The sequence below is a fragment of the Pseudonaja textilis genome, chromosome 3, assembly GCF_049901715.1.
Source record: "Pseudonaja textilis isolate UNSWEBS1 chromosome 3, rPseTex1.2, whole genome shotgun sequence".
Taxonomy (NCBI): domain Eukaryota; kingdom Metazoa; phylum Chordata; class Lepidosauria; order Squamata; family Elapidae; genus Pseudonaja; species Pseudonaja textilis.
Genome location: NC_141992.1, coordinates 11523176 through 11545948, shown reverse-complemented (window position 1 = coordinate 11545948; position 22773 = coordinate 11523176). Strand labels below are relative to the sequence as shown.

The following is a 22773-nucleotide window of genomic DNA, read 5'->3' as shown; positions in this document are numbered from 1 at the left end:
AGTTGAGATATTTCACCACTTGAAATTAGAATTGCTTGCAGCTAGTTCCTGAATATTTGAAATAATCTAGGAAAGATTTTAGATTTTAAGACCTCACTTTGGGTTTGATCCAAAGTTGAACTCCACCTTGTCTCAAGCCAAATTAATCTGCTCTTTGAATCCTTGAATATAGATTCAAGCCAGAGTTATCTTCTTATTTTATCTATGTAATTATTTTGGGATGTAAAACTGATGAAAAATAATTACTATTCTTTTGTGGAGCCAAAGCATAGTAGTCTATATTTTGAAGCTTCTTCCTATAAGGTAATATTTGGCTTAGATAAGACATCATTGCAGTTTTACTTAAATGCATTGGTGTTCAACCTTGGCCATCTTAAGACCTCTGGACTTCAACTTCCTGCTGGCTGGGGAATTCTGGGACTTGAAGTCCACAGGTTTTAAAGTCGCCAAGGTTGAACACACCTGCTCTAATAATTCCGGTAACAGTGGATATTGCCTATAAACAGGCCATACATCACTTACAGTTATTTGTTTATAACTGAAGTTACAACGGTATTGAAAACAATGCACAATTTTCTGTAGCATTCCTTCCTCAATCACTATTATTGGCTAAATAGCAGTCATTTTTACCAAAATATTTCCTACTCTGTATTTTCTTTCACATAGAAAGGCAGATTGTCAATAAATATACCCTTGAAATGCGAGTGAATTTTCACACCAGTAAACAAACAAGGAATGCTGGTGTGAACACTTTCCAGGTGTGAAGCATGTCTGATTCCCCCCCAGCATTTCACCTTATTATGTAAAGCACCTGAAGGCAAAACAAGAAGCAATGGATGAAAACTTATCAAAGAGAAAACCGACCTAGAAATAAGGAGAAATTTCCTGACAGCGAGAACAATTCACCAGTGGAACGGCTTCTCTCCAGATGTTACAGGTGCTCCATCGCTAGAAGTTTTTAAGAAGAGATTGAACAGCCATTTGTCCAGAACGGTATAGGACAGGGCTGTCAAACTCACAGCCCAAGGGCCGATGCGTCACGCACTGGCTACACCTATGCCCTTTTTAGCAAAGGGGGAAAAAGCCTCCATATTTGTGACACTGCCATGACAATCTATTTATTTATTTGATTTGTCAATCAATTACAAGATAATAGGTATAAGTATAAACATAGTTATGAATACATGAAATGCATACATATGAGAAAAATAAAAAGAAACAATAGGACAGGGACGGTAGGCACGTTGGTGCGCTTATGCACGCCCCCTACAGACCTCTTAGAAAAGTGCGGGTCAATAGTAGACAGTCTAAGGTTAAAGTTTTGGGGTTTGGGGAAGAAACCACAGAGTCAGGTAGAGTATTCCACACATTGACCATTCTGTTGCTGAAATCGTATTTCCTGCAATCAAGTTTGGTGCGGTTTGTTTGTATCTACTGTGTGCTCTTGTATTGTTATGGTTAAAGCTGAAGTATTCATTGACAGGTAGGACATTGCAATGTATGATTTTATATACTATACTTAGATCGGACCGAAGGTGGCGTAGTTCGAGGTTTTCTAGGTCTAGAATTTTGAGTCTGGAGGCATAAGGTACTCTGCAATGAGTAGAGGAATGGAGAACTCTTCTTGTGAATTATTTCTGGACTTTCTCAACTGTGTTAATATCAGATACGTAATGTGGGTTCCAGACTGATGAGCAGTATTCAAGTGTTGGTCTAGCAAATGTTTTGTATGCTCTAGTTAGTAGTGTAATATTACCAGAGAAAAAGCTATGTAAGATTTGGTTAACAACTCTTAATGCCTTTTTGGCTATGTAGTTACAGTGGGCTCTAGCACTTAAATCATTAGAGATGAGTACTCCAAGGTCCTTGACAGAGTTTGGATCATCAACAAGGTCTTGATTATTCAGCTTGTATTTTATTTTCTGATTATTATTTTTTTTGCCAATATGTAAGACAGAGCATTTATTTGTTGAGATTTGAAGTTGCCATTTGTTTGACCATTCTGATACATAGTCGATTCTTAACCTTTTCCTTAAACATTCAAACAAATCAGAGCGCTTAAGAGTTTGCTCATTTTCATCTTGCCATGTTGGCACAGAGTTTTGACATTTGGTAGCTGTTCAGGGGATCTGTCAAGATGTATGGTGAGCCCAGTGGTGGGATTCAAATTTTTTTACTACCAGTTCTGTGGGCGTGGCTTGGTGGGTGTGGGCATGTGACTGGGTGGGTGTGGCTTTTTTTGCAAACCCCCCCCCATTTTTTCGGTCTTCTGGACCTCAGAGCAGCCTCTGGAAGGGGTATTTTTGCTCCCATAAGGCTCCTCTGTGGCTCAGAAAGACAAAAAATGGAGGGGAGGGGCTGAGCCACAGAGCCCCACCCTCCATTTTTTGCCTTCCTGGGCCTCACCAAGGGGAATCCCAGCACAGCTGATCGTACGTACAACTGATTGTCGGGAGGGGAAAAAAAGAAAGAAATACCTTAGGTGAACGTCAGGCAGGCGGGGTGAAGTGAGTATCGGGCAGGAGGGTGATCGGGTCGAGGTTGTGGCCAGCCAGAACTTACTACCGGTTCAACAACCCATGCCAAATCCTTGCTATCAGTTCACCCAATCCGGTGCAAACTGGCTGAATACCACCATTGGGTGAACCCCAAGAAAAAAAACTATGAGAACTATGAATATTTATATTATTTTTAGGGTTTTGTTTTCTTTTTTAACATTTGAAAACAACAATACAGGAGATTTTGGCACTAAACTCAAATGTAATCCTTCTTTCTTATATTATAAAAGCCACACTACATGGCTTGTTAGCATTTACTAATGTGATATAACAATACTTCACTAGTTATCTGTTCATTCCTAGATATCCTTTTTTTGAAAGCATTTTGTTTTAAATAAAATAAAAAGTGTATTGTTGTTGTTGTTTTTTTCACAGAAGGAAAAGAGAAAGATTCAAGAGTTAATTATACCCATTTTGGCCATCATTTAATGTTGCTCAGGGCAGAAAAGTCAAGAACGCTTTCCATTCCCTAGTTGTAATGTTTTATTATCATCATTTTCTTTCTTCTTCCAATAAATTTCAGGATTGAAATCTTTGCTCTCCCTCAGAGGTCTCAGAAAATTGCCTCGCTCCTCCATCCAGTCATAGCTTTAAAGAAAGGCCAAACATTGGTTGTAAAATAAGCAGGACTTGTATATGAGATTGAAGTTGTGATAATTGCACAAAAAGCAGGACGAGCTGCACTATGATGTAAACCATACCATAGAGGAAAGATCAAGTAAAACCAAAGATTCTGCTCTGTGGAATATAGTTGAGAATGTTTCTACAAGGGAATGACAACACGATTATGCTTAACAAGAAATTTTAATATATACAGGCATTCCTCAACTTATGACAACAATTAGAACCAGAATTTCCATTGCTGAGTGTGATTTTTGCAACCTGACATGCATGATTTTTACAACCTTTTTTGCCATGGTTGTTAAGCAAACCATTGCAGTTGTTAAGTGAATTACGCAGTCATTGAGTAAATCTTACTATTTGAATGTCTATGGAGATTGTCGGCCTACCAGGTCATGGTTGTCCCAAAGGTGCCTTTTTTTCAAGAGGCAACTGGACTTTCTGGTTCTTCTTTGAAGACGTTTCGCTTCTCACCCAAGAAGCTTCTTCAGCTTCCTCACCATCCAGTCAAAACTCAAGAAACTTCTTGGATGAGAAGTGAAACGTCTTCAAAGAAAAACCAGAAAGTCCAGTTGCCTCTTGAAGAAGCATCTTTGGGACTGATCATCTGAAGTTATGGCGACAATGAAAAATATGATTTACAACCATTGTAGCATTTCTATGATCATGCGATCAAAATTCAGGCACTTAGCAACCAGCATGTAGTTACAACAATGGCTGCATTATCACTGTTTGTGATCTCCCCAATTCACTTAAGAACTGCAGTGATTTGTTTAACAGCCATGAAAAAAAAAAGGATGTTAAATTGACTCACAAGCAGCTATCTTGCTTAGCAACAGGAATTCTGGTCTTAAATTACTTCTTAATTCTGGACCGCAAAGAAGAGGAAGTCAAGCTACTCTCCAAAGCAACCGAGGGCAGGACAAGAAGCAATGGATAGAAACCAATCAAGGAGAGAAGCAACCCTGAACTAAAGAGAAATTTCCTGACCCTTAGTACAATTAATCTGTGGAACAACTTGCTTCTAGAAGTTGTGGATGCTCCCACACTGGAGGTTTCTAAGAAGAGACTGGACAGTCACTTGTCTGAAATGGTGTAGGGTCTGTTGCTTGAACAGGGGGTTGGATTAGAAGACCTCCAAGCAGTGGTGTGATTCAATTGGTGTAACATCTGGTTCGGTTCAGTGAGTGGGCATGCTTGCCCAGCATTTAGAAAAGACCATTTTTAGCTATAATACTTCTGCTGCAGCCCCGGTGAGTAAAACAGCTGATGCACGGCAACTGCTGTGCTCTGAGAATCAGCTGCGCTCAAAACCAAGGAAATAAAGCATAGGAAAAAGGCGGGGCCAAATGATCATCGGAACTACCAGTTCACCCAAACCAGTCCGAACCGGTAGAACCACACTACTACCTCCAAGTTACTTCCAACTCTGTTATTCTGTTATTTGTGATAATGTCGAGACTCCCTAAAACATTCGTAGTATTCTGCCTTTCTCCTTAAAAGAGACATGCTGACTCCTTGGATGTATGTAATATATGGGTGCATTACGTGCCCTAATTATTTACTAAAACAAAGAGAGAGCAAATCCCTATCTTTATGAATATTTATTCTGCTGCTTAATGGTTCCCTCTAAGCATGGATTTGTGCTACTTCTTTACATTGGTATTTTCCCTGAAGTGAGGAAATAATTTCTTCCTGAATTTTTCTCCTTCTTTTTCTGCAACACATTAAAAATTATCTGTCGCCTCCTTTGCATTCGGTAATACAGAAATTATTGGAACACTTAAGACACTACTGTTTATGGAGGAGAATTTGGGGGAACGGGGATGAAGCAAAAAAAAAACCCACAACCCTCCAAGATACAATTTTCTAACTCAGCCCTGAAACCTTTAGAAGACCAAGAAACGTTGATGAGTTTGGAAAATTTGCGGGGGTGGGTGGGGGGTGGGCAAACGCCACTCTGGCAAAGCCAAAGAGAGTCATTCGCTAAAAAGAAACTATGTTCATGGAGTAACTGCCTCTTTGTTGTTTTAAATCCCCTTGGACTGTGTAGTCCTGCCACATTAGCTCATTGATACACCAACAGCCTCACTGACTTCATTAAGTGCACAATGTGCAATGGAATTTAGCACTGACTTACAGGAAGGAGGAAAGAGAAAAATTAGCCTTGAATCCTCTATGCAAGAAGCAGCACAAAAAAGATCCTCCTTAATTCTGCACAGCATTTATCAGATAGTTATGCAGAATGTGCTTTAGTCTGCCACGATTCTATCTATTTAGGCGAACAGCAATAGAGAAACTGCTTTGAGCATTTTACACATGTCGTTCTTGATTTTCTGTGCCTGACACAATTTGCTATATCCAATGGAATATTTGCTGATCTTTATTTGCAACCAAATACCTTGCTATTCTTCCCAAATATATACAGGTAGTCCTCAACTTATAGCAGTTCATTTAATGAACACTCAAAATTACAATGGCGCTGAATTCAGTCAGTCACTAAAGAAATAGTTATAAGTTGAGGACTACCTATGAATGACATGCATGAGTCACTGATATGCTTGCTAAAATGTTAAATGCCATTCTAGATGGCATCAATAGAAATAGGGTTTCAAACTCATGAGAAGTATAAGTTCTTTTACCTTCTTCAGCCTCACCTGGAGTCCTTTATCATATTCTGAGCAACACATTTTAAGAAAGATTCAGAGAAACCAGGACAGGTGCAGAAAAATGCAAAGAATTAGGTATGAATGTGTGCAATTTGGGTACTTATTGCAAGAGTCAACACATTTTTTCTATCACTTCCCATGCCACCAAGGACAGGCACTCTTTATCTTATTTGCCAGATGTGAACAGACTATGTTAATTTCCCCCTGAAACTGATGTAAAGAATTTAACTTTGGGGAATTGTCTCCTATCTTAATCGATTTTGGAGCTGACTTTCTCTTCATCACTGGCTTTCTCCTCACTGGTATGTCAGCTGACATGGATGGCCAATAAGATGATCACATTGAGCACATGGATGATCAATAGGAAAAGATTAAATTTCTTGAAATTCTAGGTCTTCATATTTAATCTTCTAGCAGCCTCATAAGAAATATTTGACCAAGATGGCAAGTAATAGAATGGTTTGGAAAGGGTGCTATGGTTCATCGTAGTCAGCCAAGTGTTTGGACTGGATTTGTAATTTTGGTCCACCTATTGAGTCCTTCCCAAGGACCTGGAATAGACAGATATTGTTGTTTGATGGTATGAAAGGTATTGTCACTGGATGTAAGGTTTTCCAAGTAAAGCTGCCTTTTGCAATTGACCGGTGATGATTTGATCAACGATGATGGTGTTCACATGGTGCTCCAGATGTTTTGAGATTACACATAAGGTATCTATTACTATTGGTAGTATCTTGGATTTCTTTTGCCACAGTCGTTCTCTTTCTATTTGCAGGTTTTTGTATTTTCTTATTTTTTTTCCTATTCTTTCTCTTCTGATGTCTCCAGGTATTCTATATGGGTAATCTACAGTGAGCTTCGCAGTCTAAGATGGGTGGAAGGTAAATAAGTTAAGTCCTAAGCAAGAACCTAAGAATTATTACCATAGTGTCTAAGAATGTAGGCAGTTCTGGGGAGGGAGGGGGGTGTTTCCTAAAATTAGAAGGTTCAGGTCCAATAAATTCAAAATTTCCAGAGATACAGGGAGTTCTTCAAGTATTGCTGTGAGGGATTTCAGCACGATTGATATAACAACAGATCTGTTTCCATAGGTGTTAGACTTCAGTCTGCAAATGTGGTGTTTTGTCACTTTTATCCAATTGCTTTTTTCCAAACCTAATGTCAGGTCTACCATCTTAGGCATGGCGCCTTGTTGGCATTCCACCATCAAAGACTAGGGGGAAAGGATCAAGATCAAGTGAGGTACTAATACTAATACTACACTTAGAGTACTGCATCCAGTTTTGGTCACCACATTATAAAAAAGATGTTGAGACTCTAGAAAAAGTACAGAGAACAGCAATGAGGTTGATTAGGGGACTGGAGTCTAAAGCATATGAAGAACAGTTGCAGGAACTGGGCATGGCTAGTCTAGGGAAGAGAAGGACCAGGGGAGATATGATAGCAATCTTCCAATATTTGAGGGGCTGCCACAGAGAGGAGGAAGGGGTCAAGCTATTTTCTAAAGCGCCTGTAGGCCAGACAAGGAATAATGGATGGAAACTGATCAAGAAGAGATTCAACCTGGAAATAAAGAGAAACTTTCTGACAGTGAGAACAATCAACCAATGGAACAGCTTGCCCTCGGAAGTTGTGGGAGTGCCATCACTTGAGACCTTCAAGAAGAGGTTGGACTGCCATTTGTCAGAAATGGTATAGTGTCTCCTGCTTGGGTGGGGGGTTGGATTAGATGACGTATAATGTTCCTTCCAACTCTGATTACCTGTTACGGGGTATGGGGTTAGCAAATGGACATATGGGTATGTGACGGGAAATAGGGAGAGGGGATGACAGTGTGACGAAGACCAGAAATGCACAGAACCACGTTGTACCAGCACTCAAGGCCACACACCCTGAGAGTGGAATGTGGACTACCCCAAACATTGCAGTATTTCTCAAAACATCTATACGGCACCTTATTGGCTGAAGACATTAGTCATGGGAGAGAGGGCTGGGATGAGGGTACAATCTGTAACGTTTTTGTGTGGGAAAACTGAGTTCTAACCTGACTTTGCTGCAGCCAGTATTCCTTAGTAAAAGAATCTATCACTTCAACCAGAGTGGTTGAGGGTGTTTCTTTCCTAAGAGACTTACCTTGGGCAGGCCTGACACCTAGCATCATCCAGTTTAGCAGTATCAATGAACCAGACTTTCTTTTTTTTCAATGAATGTTATATCTGCAATGTTATAAACAAGGCCCTTGTCTATTTGGGTTTAAAGTCTGTAAGATCTTAGCCCATTCATTTTCCCAAACCTTCTCATTGATGGTTCCAGTACATCCAAATCCAAATTTCTGCAAAGTTTCCAATTTTTATTATTATTATTATAACATACACAAAAATGTGAAATCACAGCTGCCAATTCTTTAGCTGGTGTTGGCCTTCATCTGCATTGAGTTATTTATCATTGAAAACAGCTAATCCATGCAGGGTGATCATTCACTAGAAAAATAACCCTCTTGACCTGACAACAAGATCATTATCAAATTTTATGGCTTAGCAAAACTCAAGAAAAAGAGGAAGGGGAACCTGTGGGGGGAAATCCAATCATGAATGAGGCAAAATTAATTTTGTAACTCAAGAGACCATCCCAATATTCATGGATATGTTGATCAGTGACGTCTTGAAAATCTGTCTGTGTGGTTAAGATGCAGACAGTACAACAACGCCATGCCTCCATTTGTCTAATTAAATAAGAAAAACTATCCCACTGCTTCAGGCTCTAAGCAAGAGGAATGATCAGGGAGGAATGATCACCAGCTTTAAGAGGTAGGCAGAAATTCAAATATGGCCATAAAGAAAGAAAATAGTAGGACACCTTCTAAAACAATGCTTAAGGTATATTTTCCTGGTCTCATTAAAGGAAATTGCAGCTATTCTGCATAGCAAAGCATTTTAAAAGTTCAAATGTGTACCAGTATTATCCACAATGCTGAAGCGAGGCCTCATTTGTGATGTGCTTAATACAGGATGATATTGGTGAACCTCTGGCTGAGGGCCAATCTTTGTGCAGCCAAATAACTTTTTATTGGTGCTTTTTAAATTAGAAAACAAAAAGCAAGATCAACATTTCCTAATTGTCCTCTGACGCTAAATAGGTTTTATATGATATGGCATTTTCTCTTCCTATTCCTAAGTGTGGCACAGTGGCTCAGTGGTGAAGGTGGGGGGCTTGTCAGCCGGAAAACTGGCAGCCTGGATTGGTTCAAGACCCAAGTGACATGCTTCGGGTGAGCTCCTGTCCTTGGCTCAGCTCCTGCCAACCTAGCAGTTTAAAAACATGCAAATGCAAATAGATAAATAGGTACCACTTTTGTGGGAAGATAACAGCACTCAATGATGTCATGCTGGGTACAGAAAGCCAGCGCTGAGAGCGTCTGCCTCTCAGCGCTTTTTTATAATCCCATTTCACCCCCAATCATTAGCTAACACCCACCCCTGATAACTACCCAACATCCGTCACCCACCCGCAATTTACCTATGGTGCAAAAGCCTCCAGATGTTTGCTCTTGTGTTGTTATGGTTGAAGCTGAAGTATTCATTTGCAGGTAGGACATTGCAATGTATGATTTTATATACCATACTTAGATCAGATCGAAGACAGCGTAATTCAAGGTTTTTTTTGTCTAGAATTTCAAGTCTGGTGGCATAAGGTATTCTACAACAAGTAGAGGAGTGGAGAACTCTTCTTGTGAAATATTTCTGGACTTTCTCAACTGTGCTAATATCTGATATGTAATGTGGGTTCCAGACTGATGAGCTGTATTCGAGTATTGGTCTAGCAAATGTTTTGTATGCTCCAGTTAGTAGTGTGATATTACCAGAGAAAAAGCTACGTAAGATTGGGTTAACAACTCTTAATGCCTTTTTGGCTATGTAGTTACAGTGGACTCTAGCACTTAGATCATTAGAGGTGAGTACTCCAAGGTCCTTGACAGAGTTTAGATCATCAACAAGGTCTTGACTATTCAGCTTGTATTTTAATTTCTGAATTATTTTTTTTTGCCAGTATGTAAGACAGAGCATTTATTTGTTGAGATTTGAAGTTGCCGTTTGTTTGACTATTCTGATACATAGTCAAGATCTTTTTGAAGGGTTTGTGAGTTTGGCACCCCTGGTATCCTGCTTGAGACCTCCAAGGTCCCTTCCAATTCTGTTATTCTGCTACTCTTAGAAAGAACCAACTTCATCCCCCTCCCGCAAAAGCAGGTATTGATTCTTTTGGGCAGGTTTGTGTGTGTGGTTTTTCCATATGCATTTTTTTCAAGCAAAAAAAGGGTAGCAGTATTGTCTGTGGTGTTGAATAACTTTACATCATCAGCGAAGAGAAGTTGCTCTTGATACGGTCATAGAGGTCATTTGTGTAGAGTATGAAAAGAGTTGGTCCTAAAACACTGCCTTGGGGGACACCACTGTTGACAGGTACAGAATTTGACAGGATGCTCCCAATTTTGACCATTTGTTGTCTGTTTGACAGGAATGTAGAATCCAGTTATGCAGTTGTCCAGAGATACCATAAGATTTTAGTTTTAGGAGTAGTTTGTTGTGTACCACTGAATCAAAGGCTTTACAGAAGTCTATGTAGATTGTGTCTATTGCTTTGCCCTGATCGAGTTGTGCAATCCATATGTTTTTGTAGTGTAAGAGTTGCAGATTACAGGATAGTTTTTTCCTGAAACCAAATTGTTTATTAGAGAGTAGGTTGTTTCTAAGTGGAGGATGATGGATTGGTTAATAATTGATTCCATGACTTTACAGGTGACGCAGCATAAAGAGATTGGTCTGTAATTTTCAACTAGGCTGGGGTCTTCCTTTTTGAAGATGGGGATGACTGTGGTTTGTGACCATAGTTTTGGCAAGGAGCTGGTCCTGAAAGATTTTTCAAAGATTATGCTTAGAGGTTCGGTTATGGCAGTGGATAACTTTTTTAAGAAGTAGGCACATATTCCGTCTGGTCCAATAGATAGAGATGGTTTTAGATTGCACAGTGCTTTTTCAACATTGTCTTCTGTAAAATTGATATGTATTAGATCATTGTAGTTGTCTGTGGTTCGACTAGGAAATACTGGGCATGATCCATTGCTGTTTACAAACAATGAGCCAAAGAATGTGTTAAAGAGGTTGGCTTTAATAGTGTTGTCATTGCAGTCAAGGATGGACCTTGAGTCTTTTAGTTTGTTGTTTACAAAATTGTAGAAAGTGCGGGTGGAATTGGTGTGTAGAAGGTTTTCCTCTTGTTTAATGCGATAATTAGTGCATTCAGTTTTTATCTGGTGGCATAAATTTTTGTATCGGCTTTTGAAGTTGGCAACGTGACCAGATTTGTTTTTCCACCAAAGTGATTTTTTTTTGGGGGGGGGGGAATTGAACCTTCCTTATTGTTATGGGTAATTTGTTTTTCCTGGTTTTGGGAATTGTTAATGGTACATATAATGTACCATGTGATGGCATGTGGCCATCAAGTTTAGTAGCCATTGACATCCCAATTTGGTCTGAATTCATCCAGTCCTCCTTTAATACCATCCAACACTGACTTGGAATGCACTGAATTCCCATTTAATTCTGTTCTCCATAAAGGAGGACTTCATTGGATTGGTAACGCATAAGGATGGTGGCGGTGTTGTAAAGTTGATGAAAGTTTTTGCAAAAATGCTCTCACTCGTACTTTGGAAATGCTTTCTTTAATTCAAGGGGATGGGGAAATGTCCATTTAGTATGAAGAGCAATTAGGAGTTGTAAATTATACTTGCAAAAGCATGAGACTGGAAAAATGAAAGTGGTTTTAATGTGTTTTAGCAATAGTTTGAATAAAATAGGGAAAGCTCTCTTGCACTACCTCTTTTAATCAAACCCTTTCAATCCTTAGACGTATCCCATTATGAGCCATTAGTTTCAATGGGAGATTCCAAATTCTAACATCATCAGACAGGGAGAAAAACTTGAATGTTTTCTATTTGTTGCCTATATGCATCCACCCGCACACCCAGATTCAGCAGTTACCTTACTTAGGCATGCAAAAAATGTAAGAGAATAACAGAGTTAGAAGGGACCTTGGAGGTCTTCTTGTCTAATCCCCTGCTCCAGAAGGAAACCCTATACCATTTCAGACAAATGGTTGTCCAATCTCTTCTTTAAAACTTCCATGTTGGAGCATTCACAATTTCTGGAGGCAAGTTGTTCCGCTGATTAATTGTTCTAGCTGTCAGGAAATTTCTATTTCATTCTAGTTTTCTTCTCTCCTTGATTAGTTTCCATCCATCACATCTTGTCCTGCCTTCAGGTGTTTCAGAGAATAGGTTGACTTCTCTGTTGCAGCCCCTCAGTTATTGGATCACTGCTATCATGTCATGCCTAGTCCTTCTTTACAATAAAATACACATACCCAATTCCTGCAACTGTTCTTTATATGTTTTAGCCTCCAGTCCCCTAATCATCTTTGTTGCTCTTCTCTGCACTCTTTCTAGTGTTTTCTCAAACGGTGAGTATTCCTCGGGGGCATTTTCTATGGGGCACCTAATGCATCTAATGGTTTTCCCTGGATTTTTAGTATGCATTATGATCATGCAAATTAACTCTTATGGGGAGAGCCTGGACTCAAATTAGGCAGGGAAACACATTTCAAGGTGCTAAACTGAGTTTATGAATGTCTGTCTATGAACATCCAGATTCTGTCTACATCAAATAAGCTGTGAGTTTTGGTGATATGTGGGCAGGCCAGGAGTTTTGTTCATGTGATTAATCCCTTCTAATGTGAGGCTGCTTTTTGGATGCCAAAGTCATTTGCATCATCGATGCTTCAGATCTAGAGATACTCTCTGCCATCTGTATTTATAATATTTATCTAATCCAGCTTTTTATATTCCATAAGTAGGCCCCTTTCTCTATGCAATGTCACTGATCAAGAGAGAAAAATTCAGCTTGACAGAAGTTTTGCATAAACCTGAGCTGTTCCAGGAATAGCTATCTTAATATTAGACCATCAAGCAGTGAACAATACCCCAAACCAAGAACCACGAATATCCTAATCACAGAACCACCAAGAATGTTGCCACCAACACAGCAGGGCAAGCCACTTGTATGTAAAAAGAGAGCAAATCCTACTTCTTTCTAGCACTGATGATGTTATCTAGCTGGGTAACAAAAGGTCTTGCAAGAAAACAACCAATTCAGAGAGCACCAAGGAATCCATAATAGCTACCTTATCAGGTGCTCTCGTTTAATACATGGGCATGTACAGTTTCACACTGAACCCCAAAATTTTATGAGACCAAAATTTAATATCTGGAATGATTTTTCCAGATGTCATGTTTAGATTCCCCAGACCACTGTAATAGCTGTTGTTGCACTTGAAGCATCCTTATGTCATGTAGAAGAGAGAATAGCCAAGCTTTAATTTGGACCCACTCTCTATATTTGTCATGTCAGTGGAATTTTCTCACTATTTTTCTATAGTCTCCTCTTGGAAGTAATTTTACAGTATGCTCAGTGATGAGTTTTATGCTACTTTGTAGTAAGAGTGTTACCTTTTTGTGTACCTGTAATTATATCTTAAAGCCATAAAGATTAGAAAGCTCATTGAATGACACCTCCTTCCTTCAAGGTTATCTTTAGTTTACTTTACTTTACTTCACAATAGTCATTGCACCTCGTACAACAAAAATTAATGCCATCTGCACTGTATATTATAACTATAAAAATAAATCACAAACACATCCTTCGCATTCTATACAATTGAATTGGAAACCCCTGATACTGCGTTAGTATTATACTATACAGTAGAATTCAATACAGTCCCTGCTCTGGGATAGAAGCTGTTTTTCAGCCTATTTGTCCGTGTTTTTATTATCTTGTATCATCTGCCAGATGGTAATAGTTCAAAAACAAGGTGCCCAAGATGAGTTCTTCCAAAGAGGGGAGAGGGCAACAAATGATCTTCTGGGCAATGCAGTTAACCCTCTGGAGTGCTGTCCTATCTGCCAATGTTCAACTGGCAAACCACACACAGGTGCAGTAAAAGTTAAAATACTTACAAATTTTTTTGAATACCACCACTGTTCTGGGCCAGTGGTCTACAGTACCCTTCTCTCTGGGGATTAATCTCATTGAAATAAACGAGACATTACAGGTAGCCCTCAACTTACAACAGTTCATTTAGTGACTGCTCAAAATTACAACAGCACTGAAAAAGTGACTTGTGACCATTTTTCGCACTTATGTCTGTTACAACATCCCTACGGTCATATGCAATTTACATTCGGACGCTTGACAACTGACTTGTGTTTATGACCATTGAGGTATCCTGGAGTCATGTGATCACCTTTTGCGATCTCCTGACAAGCAAAGTCACCTAATGAACGTGTCACGCATTTAACAAATGCGGTGATTTGTTTAACAAATGTGGAAGGAAAAGCTGTAAAATGGGGCAAAACTCACTGAACAACATAAATTTGGGGCTCAGTTGCGGACATACATTGAGGACTACCTCTGATGAATAGACCAGACATTTCTGAATAGATGTAGGACTGCCTTCATAAAAAAAACGTGCAAGGTATTCCCCCTTGTCTGGACCCTGGAGTATAAAAATGATTCAAATGCTGATTCCAATCCAGAGGTGGCATTCAGCAGGTTCTGACCAGTTCTGGAGAACCGCTAGCAGAAATTTTGAGTGGTTTGGAGAACTGGTAAATGCCACCTCTGACTGGCACTATCCCCATCTATTCTCTTCCTTCTGATTCCCAGCTGATCGGCTGGGTCTTCTTTTGTTGCCCTGCACAGGAGAACAGAGCTGGAAAGAGGTTAGTGGGGTCGGGAGGGAATAGAGATTTTACAGTATCCTTTCCCTGAAGTGGGGTGGGAATGGCGATTTTGCAGTATCCTTCCCCTGCCACGCCCACCAAGCCACACCAAGCCCACCAAGCCCCGTCCACAGAACCAGTAGTAAAAAGTTTTGAATCCCACCACTGTTCTGATCAGTTAAAAAAAATCTACTCAGAAAGAATTATGGAACACAATCAGTAAGGACAACAGCTTAGATTTGTTTGAGAACTTTATAACGTCAGTGAAAAACCGGAGGCATATTTTTCATCAATGTTTTCTTCAGAACTTTCTATTTCCTCTTTCCTATTTGCAGAAAGGGCCAACTACAGGCCTGTTTACTCATACAGTTTGTATTCACAAGAAGACATAGTCGATCTATACTCACTGCCGCAGATTTGCCATTGAATAAGGTTTTTTTAAAAAAATAATATTGCTTTTAAAATAATAATAGGAGGAAAAAAGCAAAAGGAATGAAACACAAAAACACATGCATTATTAAAAAATAAAACCCATACGTAGCAAGGGCTTAAAAATAATTGAGTAAGATATAACAGAAAAAATAAGGCATAGAGTATACCATGTTGTTAGAACAATCAGGAGTTGCAGTTTTATATATAATTCACTATTCAAGTATGCGTGCATATGTGTGTATAACATTTATTTGACTATCATGCTTTTTTAAATCTACATATATTGAGTCCCATAATTAATTATAATTATATGTATAACTGTCCCATAATTCATTATGTTTATCCATGCAAGGTCCACATCTATAGGCAATGTAATCAGGTCTTCAGTCCATTGAGTGACATTTATCTTTCCAATGTTGCAATATAGCTATAATAGGAGCTCAGAGAATCAATTTACACTGTCCAGTTGTCAAATTTCGTGCATTAGATTTGTAATTCATGAGGATATTATCCTCTGAAAATTACACAATTTGCTACATAGCCATGTTTATATGGTACACCTTTTTCTCCCAAAACGCATTAACAAAGGACAGTGTTTCTCAACCTTGGTGATTTTAAAATGGGTGGACTTCTACTCCCAATATTCCCCAGCCAGCCATGTTAAAGTCCACAAGTCTTAAAATTGCCAAGGTTGGACATCCCTGCTCTACACATTCACAGTAATAGCTAAGGATTTTTTTTAAAGCAACTTTCCAGAAGCCCATAAAAATCATTTTTGGTTCTTTCTTTTTTTTAAAAAAAAATGAAATATTGTAATATTTAATCCTGGTGGGAATTGATTCCAAGCAAGGACAAATAAAAACAGGGGAAAAAAAAACAGAATCATAGATATGGGAGGGACCTCAGAGGTCTTCTAGTCCAATCCTGTGCAGGAGAGGCAGGAGGGCTTATACAAGGAGAAGGAGAAAAGGAGGAAGGAGAGGAGAGAGAAGAAACATTTCGCTTCCCATCCAAGAAGTTTTATCAGTTCTTACGGTGAGGGGATGGAACTAATGAAGCTTGTTGGATGAGGAGCGAAATGTTTTCATCTTCCTTCTCCTCAAGGACAAAACAGTCCAGTTTTTGAAGAAAAGGCCACCTCTGAGATTCCAGTGACGGAGCACCCACGACTCCAAGAGGAAAGGTATTCGACTGATTAATTGCTCTCACTTTCAGAACTAAGCCACGCCCACAGAACCAGTTGTTAAAAAATTTGAATCCCACCCCTGCCCTTAAAGTGTTGGGAGATAGTTATCATGTCCTCCTTAATCCTTTACTATTTACTATTGCTATTACTATTAATCCTTCCATCCTTCCTTTACGCATCTCCTCCCATTTATGACTGTATGACTGTAACCTTGTTGCTTGTATCCTGATGATTTTTATTGACTGTTTCCTGGTATGATTTGATTGCTTATTGTACCCTATGACTATTATCAAGTGTTATGATTCTTGACACTTGATGAATGCATCTTTTCTTTTATGTACACTAAGCGCATTTGCACCAAGACAAATCCCTTGTGTGTCCAATCACACTTGGCCAATAAAGAATGCTATTATCTTGTGTTCTTTTCTTCAATAAGTTGGATATCCCAACCATTTACTATATGATTTAGCCTGTAGACCTTTATCATATTTGTAGCTCTTCTCTGCATACTACCTTGGGTCTCAGCATCGAGCCAACTCCTGCTATAAATGCATTTTCACTTGATTTCTCCCAAGCTAGTATTCACACACCAATTTGTCCTCTTGCCCGCTGGGGCTCATCCATGCATTCATGTTGGTCAAGAAGGAATTGCTGAGCCTCGCTGATTATTACACAAGTTACTGGTCCACATTTGAATTAAGTAATTATTCTCATCCTTAAGAGCTTGGAGCATGTATGCTGAAATGGAAATATGTATTTGAGTGCACATTCAAGAGGGCTACTTGAGAATTTAATCTCAGAAATCTCTCATTTAACTCATTTGCAGAAGCGATGGCCCAAGTGTATTTAAAAATATTTCCATTATCTGTTGCTTAACACACTTCAAGCCCTCAAACACATGCACGCACACAAAAAGCATAATATTTAACGTTACTTAATGTTCACCTCAATGATTAACAAGGTGCAGCTTCATTAAAATATTTCCACTCTATTCCACACTTGATGTGTGTAAATACACTATCAATGGTCTAATTTAAAAGGTTTGAATGGGTTTGCATTTTCTGTTTTCCATTCAGTTCAAAATGTTGGTGCATGCAATTACGTTCCTCTAATGTTAAAGAGCATTATGATACCTACAATTGACTCCATTTTATAGTACAGTGCAGCTAGTCCTCCTCTTACGACCACAATTGAACCTAAATTTTCTGTTGTTAAGTGAGACATTTGTTACGTGAATTTTGCCCCATGTTAGACCTTTCTCACCACAGTTATTAAGTTGAATCACTGCAATTGTTAAGTTAATGTTAAATGAATCCCCATTAACTGTGCATGTCAAAAGGTCTTGAAAGGGGTAAACCATCATAAATATGAGTCATAAGTATGAGTCAGTTGCTAAGCAGTTGCATTTTGATCACATGACCACAGGCATGCTGCTATGGTCGTAAGTGTAAAAATCGCTCATAAATCACTTCAGTGCTATTGTAATTTCAAACAGTCACTAAACCAATTGTTGTAACTACCTGTATGGACATGCCTTTCTATCATTAATGATTATAATGCATTTTTTTTCTACAACGTAATTTAGTTTAGTTTACTTTATTGTTATTGCACCTTGTACAACGAAATTAAATGCCATCTTCAGTATGCATTATAACTATAAAAATAAAACATAAACACACATCCTTCGCATTCTATACAATTGAATTGAAAACCTCTCATATTGCACTAATATTGCACTATATAGTAGCATTCAGTATAGTTACTGCTCTGGGATAGAAGCTGTTTTTCAGCCTATTTGTCCTTGTTTTTATTATCCTGTACCGTCTGCCGGATGGTAATAGATAAAAAAAAGGGTGCCCAGGATGAGATGGAGCTTTGAGAATGTTTTGAACTTTCTTAAGGCAGTGGGAGCTATAAAGCGCAACCAATGATCTTCTGGGCAATGACGTTAACCCTCGGGAGTGCTGTCCTATCTGCCACTGTGCAATTGGCAAACCATACAGAGGTGCAGCAAGTTAAAATGCTCTCTATGGTGCAGCGGTAGAAGGTCACCAGCAATTTTTCATTCAGTTGTTGTTTTCTGAGAAGTCTCAGGTAGTATAATCTCTGCTGGGCCTTTTTGACCAGGGCTGCGATGTGAGCACCCCAGGTCAGGTCCTCTTTTATGGCAACACCCAGAAACTTAAAGCTGGCCACTTGTTCCACTTGTTCTCCATTGATAAGCAAGGGCTGGATGGCTGATCTATTCCTTTGATAGAACTCTGTATATGACTCAGAACATTCGTGACAATTACCAATTCAGCACAGCTTAGGGTTTTTCCAGATATGTTGGACTTCAGCTGCTTGTCCCTACAATATTCATCCAAACAGCTTTCTGTTGGTAAGCTGGGTAGCAGCAGATCATTTATTTCTGCCTTATAGCTTTCCATCCAGATCCCCTTTCCAAAATAGCTCTGCCTGAACTAAGAACCCCTTTAAATTGCTCCTCTGAATATATATATATATATGTGTGTGTGTGTGTGTGTGTGTGTGTGTGTGTGTGTGTGTGTGTGTGCAGTATTTGTAGGATGGTTTTCTTTTCTATAGAAAATACATGCAACAGGATGAGAAATGTGCTGTCTGGTTTAAGAAACTGGAAATGAAGTCAAAACACTGGGTTTTTTTTAGGAATTAGAAACTATAACGAGAGGGGGGAAATTAGTTTTATTTTGAACATGCTTCCATTTTGTTTAGGTGTTATTTCTGATTGAGGGATAGCATTCTGACAGCATCGTTGGTATAAACACCTTTTTCTTCCCTTTGAGCAGAATTCCAAATTGGAGGCCATTTTGGCAAAGAATTCTATATTTGTTTCAGTCTTTACAAATTTGGCGATAACCGTTCAGGGAAATCTTCAACTATGTAGCATATGAACTCCAGTTCTTTATATATCATATAATCAGTGTCTGTCATGAAGAAAGCATTGCAATCTTTCTAGAGAAAGAAGAAATTTTTAAACAGACCATAGAGTGTTTAGAGTGACCCTGTGACAATCATTGCTATGAGGTTTAGTAATGACCCCATAAGCTTGGATTAGTTTAGATGGGGATTGGGTAATTGAGGACAATTATATCAAGATATAATAGGTTGAGATGAAAGGTTGCTTCTGGGATTGCAGAGGTGACCTTGAAGAAGATATCCAAGTGGCAGTCATCTAAACACAAAGAAGAGGGCAGGTCAACATATTTTCCAAAGGCAGGACAAGAAGGCAGGACAAGAAGCACTGGATGGAAACTCATCAAAGAGAGATACAATCTAGACCTAAGGAGAAATATCCTGACAGTGAGAACAATTAACCAGTGGAATAGATTGCTTTCAGAAGTTGTAGGTGCTCCACCACTGGAGCCTTTTAAGAAGAGACTGAACAACTATTTATCTGAAATCGTTTTAGGGTCTCCTGTTTCAGCAGGGGACTGGACTTGAAAACCTCCAAGGTCCCTTCCAACTCTGTTACTCTGTTACGTAAGCCCAGGACAGGAAGAGAACATTAGAAAGAAACCTTCACTCTCAAATGAAATATTTGATTACCCAGCATATGTTATATGTCTCATGGAACTGAAGATGCTGAAACTAACTTAAAACCATCCAAGGGGGTTCATTTTTTTCAGGAGTAGGCCTCTATCAAAATTGGTATAGAATTATTGAGCAATGAAGCTGTTAATCTTTTCCCTCATCTTGACAATGTAAATGGCCCTTTAGATGATAGATGTGAATGATCCATGAGACGGATAGCAAATAAATTTGATGATAAATAAAAAAATAGTCACGGCAAGCAATTTTCCCCCTTTGTCTTGGATTCCTCTCTGATTTGTTGTTCTCTTTAATGTTCCGTTCAGATTCGTTCAGACAAAGACAGTGAAACCAATGTAAGATACAGCATCACAGGGGTGGGAGCTGACCAACCACCAATGGAAGTCTTCAACATTGACCCTGTGTCAGGGAGAATGTATGTGACCCGTCCAATGGATAGAGAAGAAAGAGCATCCTATCATGTAAGTTTATCATATCTTGTCTATTTTCCCTTTCCTCCCTCCCTTCCTCCTGCCATCCCTCCCTGTTCTTCCTTCCTTCCCTCCTTCCTCCATCTCTTCTGACCAAGACTATGGAGACACTAACAAACATACATTAGTCCCCAAACCCGTTTTTCTTTATTTCAACAACTGAATTTTTGTCATTCACCGCCTGTAATGAGTCTGAAACAGTTTGTGAGTAATCCCATGGAAGTCTGCCAAAGTCCTTCAGGATAAGTCTGATAAGCATGCACCTTTATCTTCCTTGAAATGCTGCCAATGATTAAATGTCGAATTAGTTATATGAGGCCAAAACGGAACACAAATTCAACACTGAGCTTCAGGTTTCAAGCAACCAGTATGAACAAAGTTGCTTCCTGCAAAGATTCCTGTCCCTTTGCTCTTCCTTTATGTCTTATGGGAGTGCCAATCACCTCCAAGCCTTACTCCCAAGTTGGCCCTTTTGTCTTAACTGTTCTTGCCTTTTGGCAGCCCTGCACATACGCGCACTGGGAACAGGTTCCCCTTGTTCCTCTGCCTCGCTGCTACCGGATTCTGGAGGCTCTGGAATCAGCACATAACTCCCAGATGACCCTGGCTCCATCTCTGTATCAGGCACAGGACCTCGTCTGTGTCCTCCCCAGACTGGCTCATGTTCCTCTCCACTGTCCGATTCTGCTGTTGTCTCTGCAGGCTGCTAACGAACCACAACACCCTCCTTCCTTGCTCTTCCTTCCTTCCTTCCCTCCCTTCCTTCTCTGGCAATTTCAAACATATCTTAGTCATAAGTAAAGATAGGATGTAAAGTTCTGAAGATCCAAAAATTCTCTAATGAGAAATTCTATGTATGCAATATACACATACATACAACTACATACATACATACGTACATACATATATACGTACATACATATATACATGCATACATACATACATACATACATACTGTATATGCACACACTTCTATGTTGACTGAATAATGATAAAAGTCCCTGTATAAATAGACAACATTGTGTATGTGTTTGTATATGAATGGTAGTAAATTTATTGTACTGCTATTATTGGCTTTTGGAGAACTTTATTTTTATGTATGTTTTGCTTGTTGTCTTATAATTATTTTAAAAAGTGTGCTGATAATTATAAATTATTACCCTATAAAATATTCAGGATAGGATTACCAAATCAGGTAAATTTTGGATGTAAGAATTTTTGCTACAACTCCAAATTTGGCTCTTTTAGATTACATTTGCTTACATGTATGATACAGTATTTCTATTCTTATTTTCTTCTTAGCTGTCTACCAGCTGTGAGTTTGCCAGCTATTTGCTATGTTTGTGTGACATGAGGATCACTGTTTCATTCAACTGATTGTATTAATTTGCATAACACACTGAATTATACAGCAACCAAACTGTCTGAATTTATAAATCTATGTAACTGAAATGCAATTGTCTGGTTAGTTTTTTATGTGAACTGCTTTACCAATATCTTCCCAGGGTTTAAAAAATTTTTTCCGCTCTGCCATTGTCCTGCAAAGTTAGAAGTTCTGGAGACATTATGAGGACTAACAGATTGAGAAACAGTTTCTTTTCCAAGGCAGTAATTGTCTTAAATCAAACAGTGCATTTGTGATTTAGTCCTATTATTATAATAATTATTATTAGTATTAGTATTATTAGTATTAGTATTTTAATTTTTAAAACTCTGTAGTGTGATTGTGATGTGGTGTTTGGGCCACTGTGCTCGAGTAGCTTTCAAATTTCATTGTATTCTTGGAATGCAATGACAATAAAGGTATTCAAATTATGGACACATTGTCCCAAAGGTGCTTTTGTGTTTTCAAGAGGCAACTGGACTTTCTGGTTTTTCTTTGAAGACATTTCGCTTCTCATTCAAGACGTTTCTTTAGCTCTGACTGGATGAGAAGCGAAATGTCTTCAAAGAAAAACCAGAAAATCTACCATAGTTGCCTTTTGAAAAAGCATCTTTGGAGCAACCATGACCTGAATGACTTAGAATCTCCATAGACACCACAGACCATGGTTCTGCAGTTGAGATACTGAAGTTGTGTGGATTACTGTAATTGCTATCCATGATCCTGTTTGTATAAGGCCAGAGTTCATCCAATTCACACCATATTCAGTCAGAAATGTGGTGTCTGTGAAGGTGTCAGAACATAAACACAACTTCCCATAGACACATCTAGGGAGTAGTATAGTTCATAAGGATATCATACGTATAACTTCTTGGATCAAAATCAGAGAAGGAAGCCCAAGAAGCATTCCTGTCCAATTAAGACGATCTGAGAGTGATTCAGATAAGCCCAGCTGATCAAAGGGAGGAAGAATTTGAATTTGAATGCTTCCAAATCCATGAAAGCCAACATATATCTGTGTTGGTAGACAGAGATAGAACCTCTGAATCC

At 38.9% G+C, this 22773-nt stretch overlaps 1 protein-coding gene across 1 annotated transcript in view; it reads left to right on the top strand.

Moving 5' to 3' along the window:
* CDH4 (cadherin 4) overlaps nucleotides 1-22773 on the top strand; it is a 995035-nt gene that overhangs the window by 777145 nt on the left and 195117 nt on the right. Inside the window, exon 5 of the mRNA XM_087928929.1 lies at nucleotides 20175-20330. Coding sequence (XP_087785055.1) covers nucleotides 20175-20330 — 156 coding nt within the window. The remainder of the gene's footprint in view (nucleotides 1-20174; nucleotides 20331-22773) is intronic.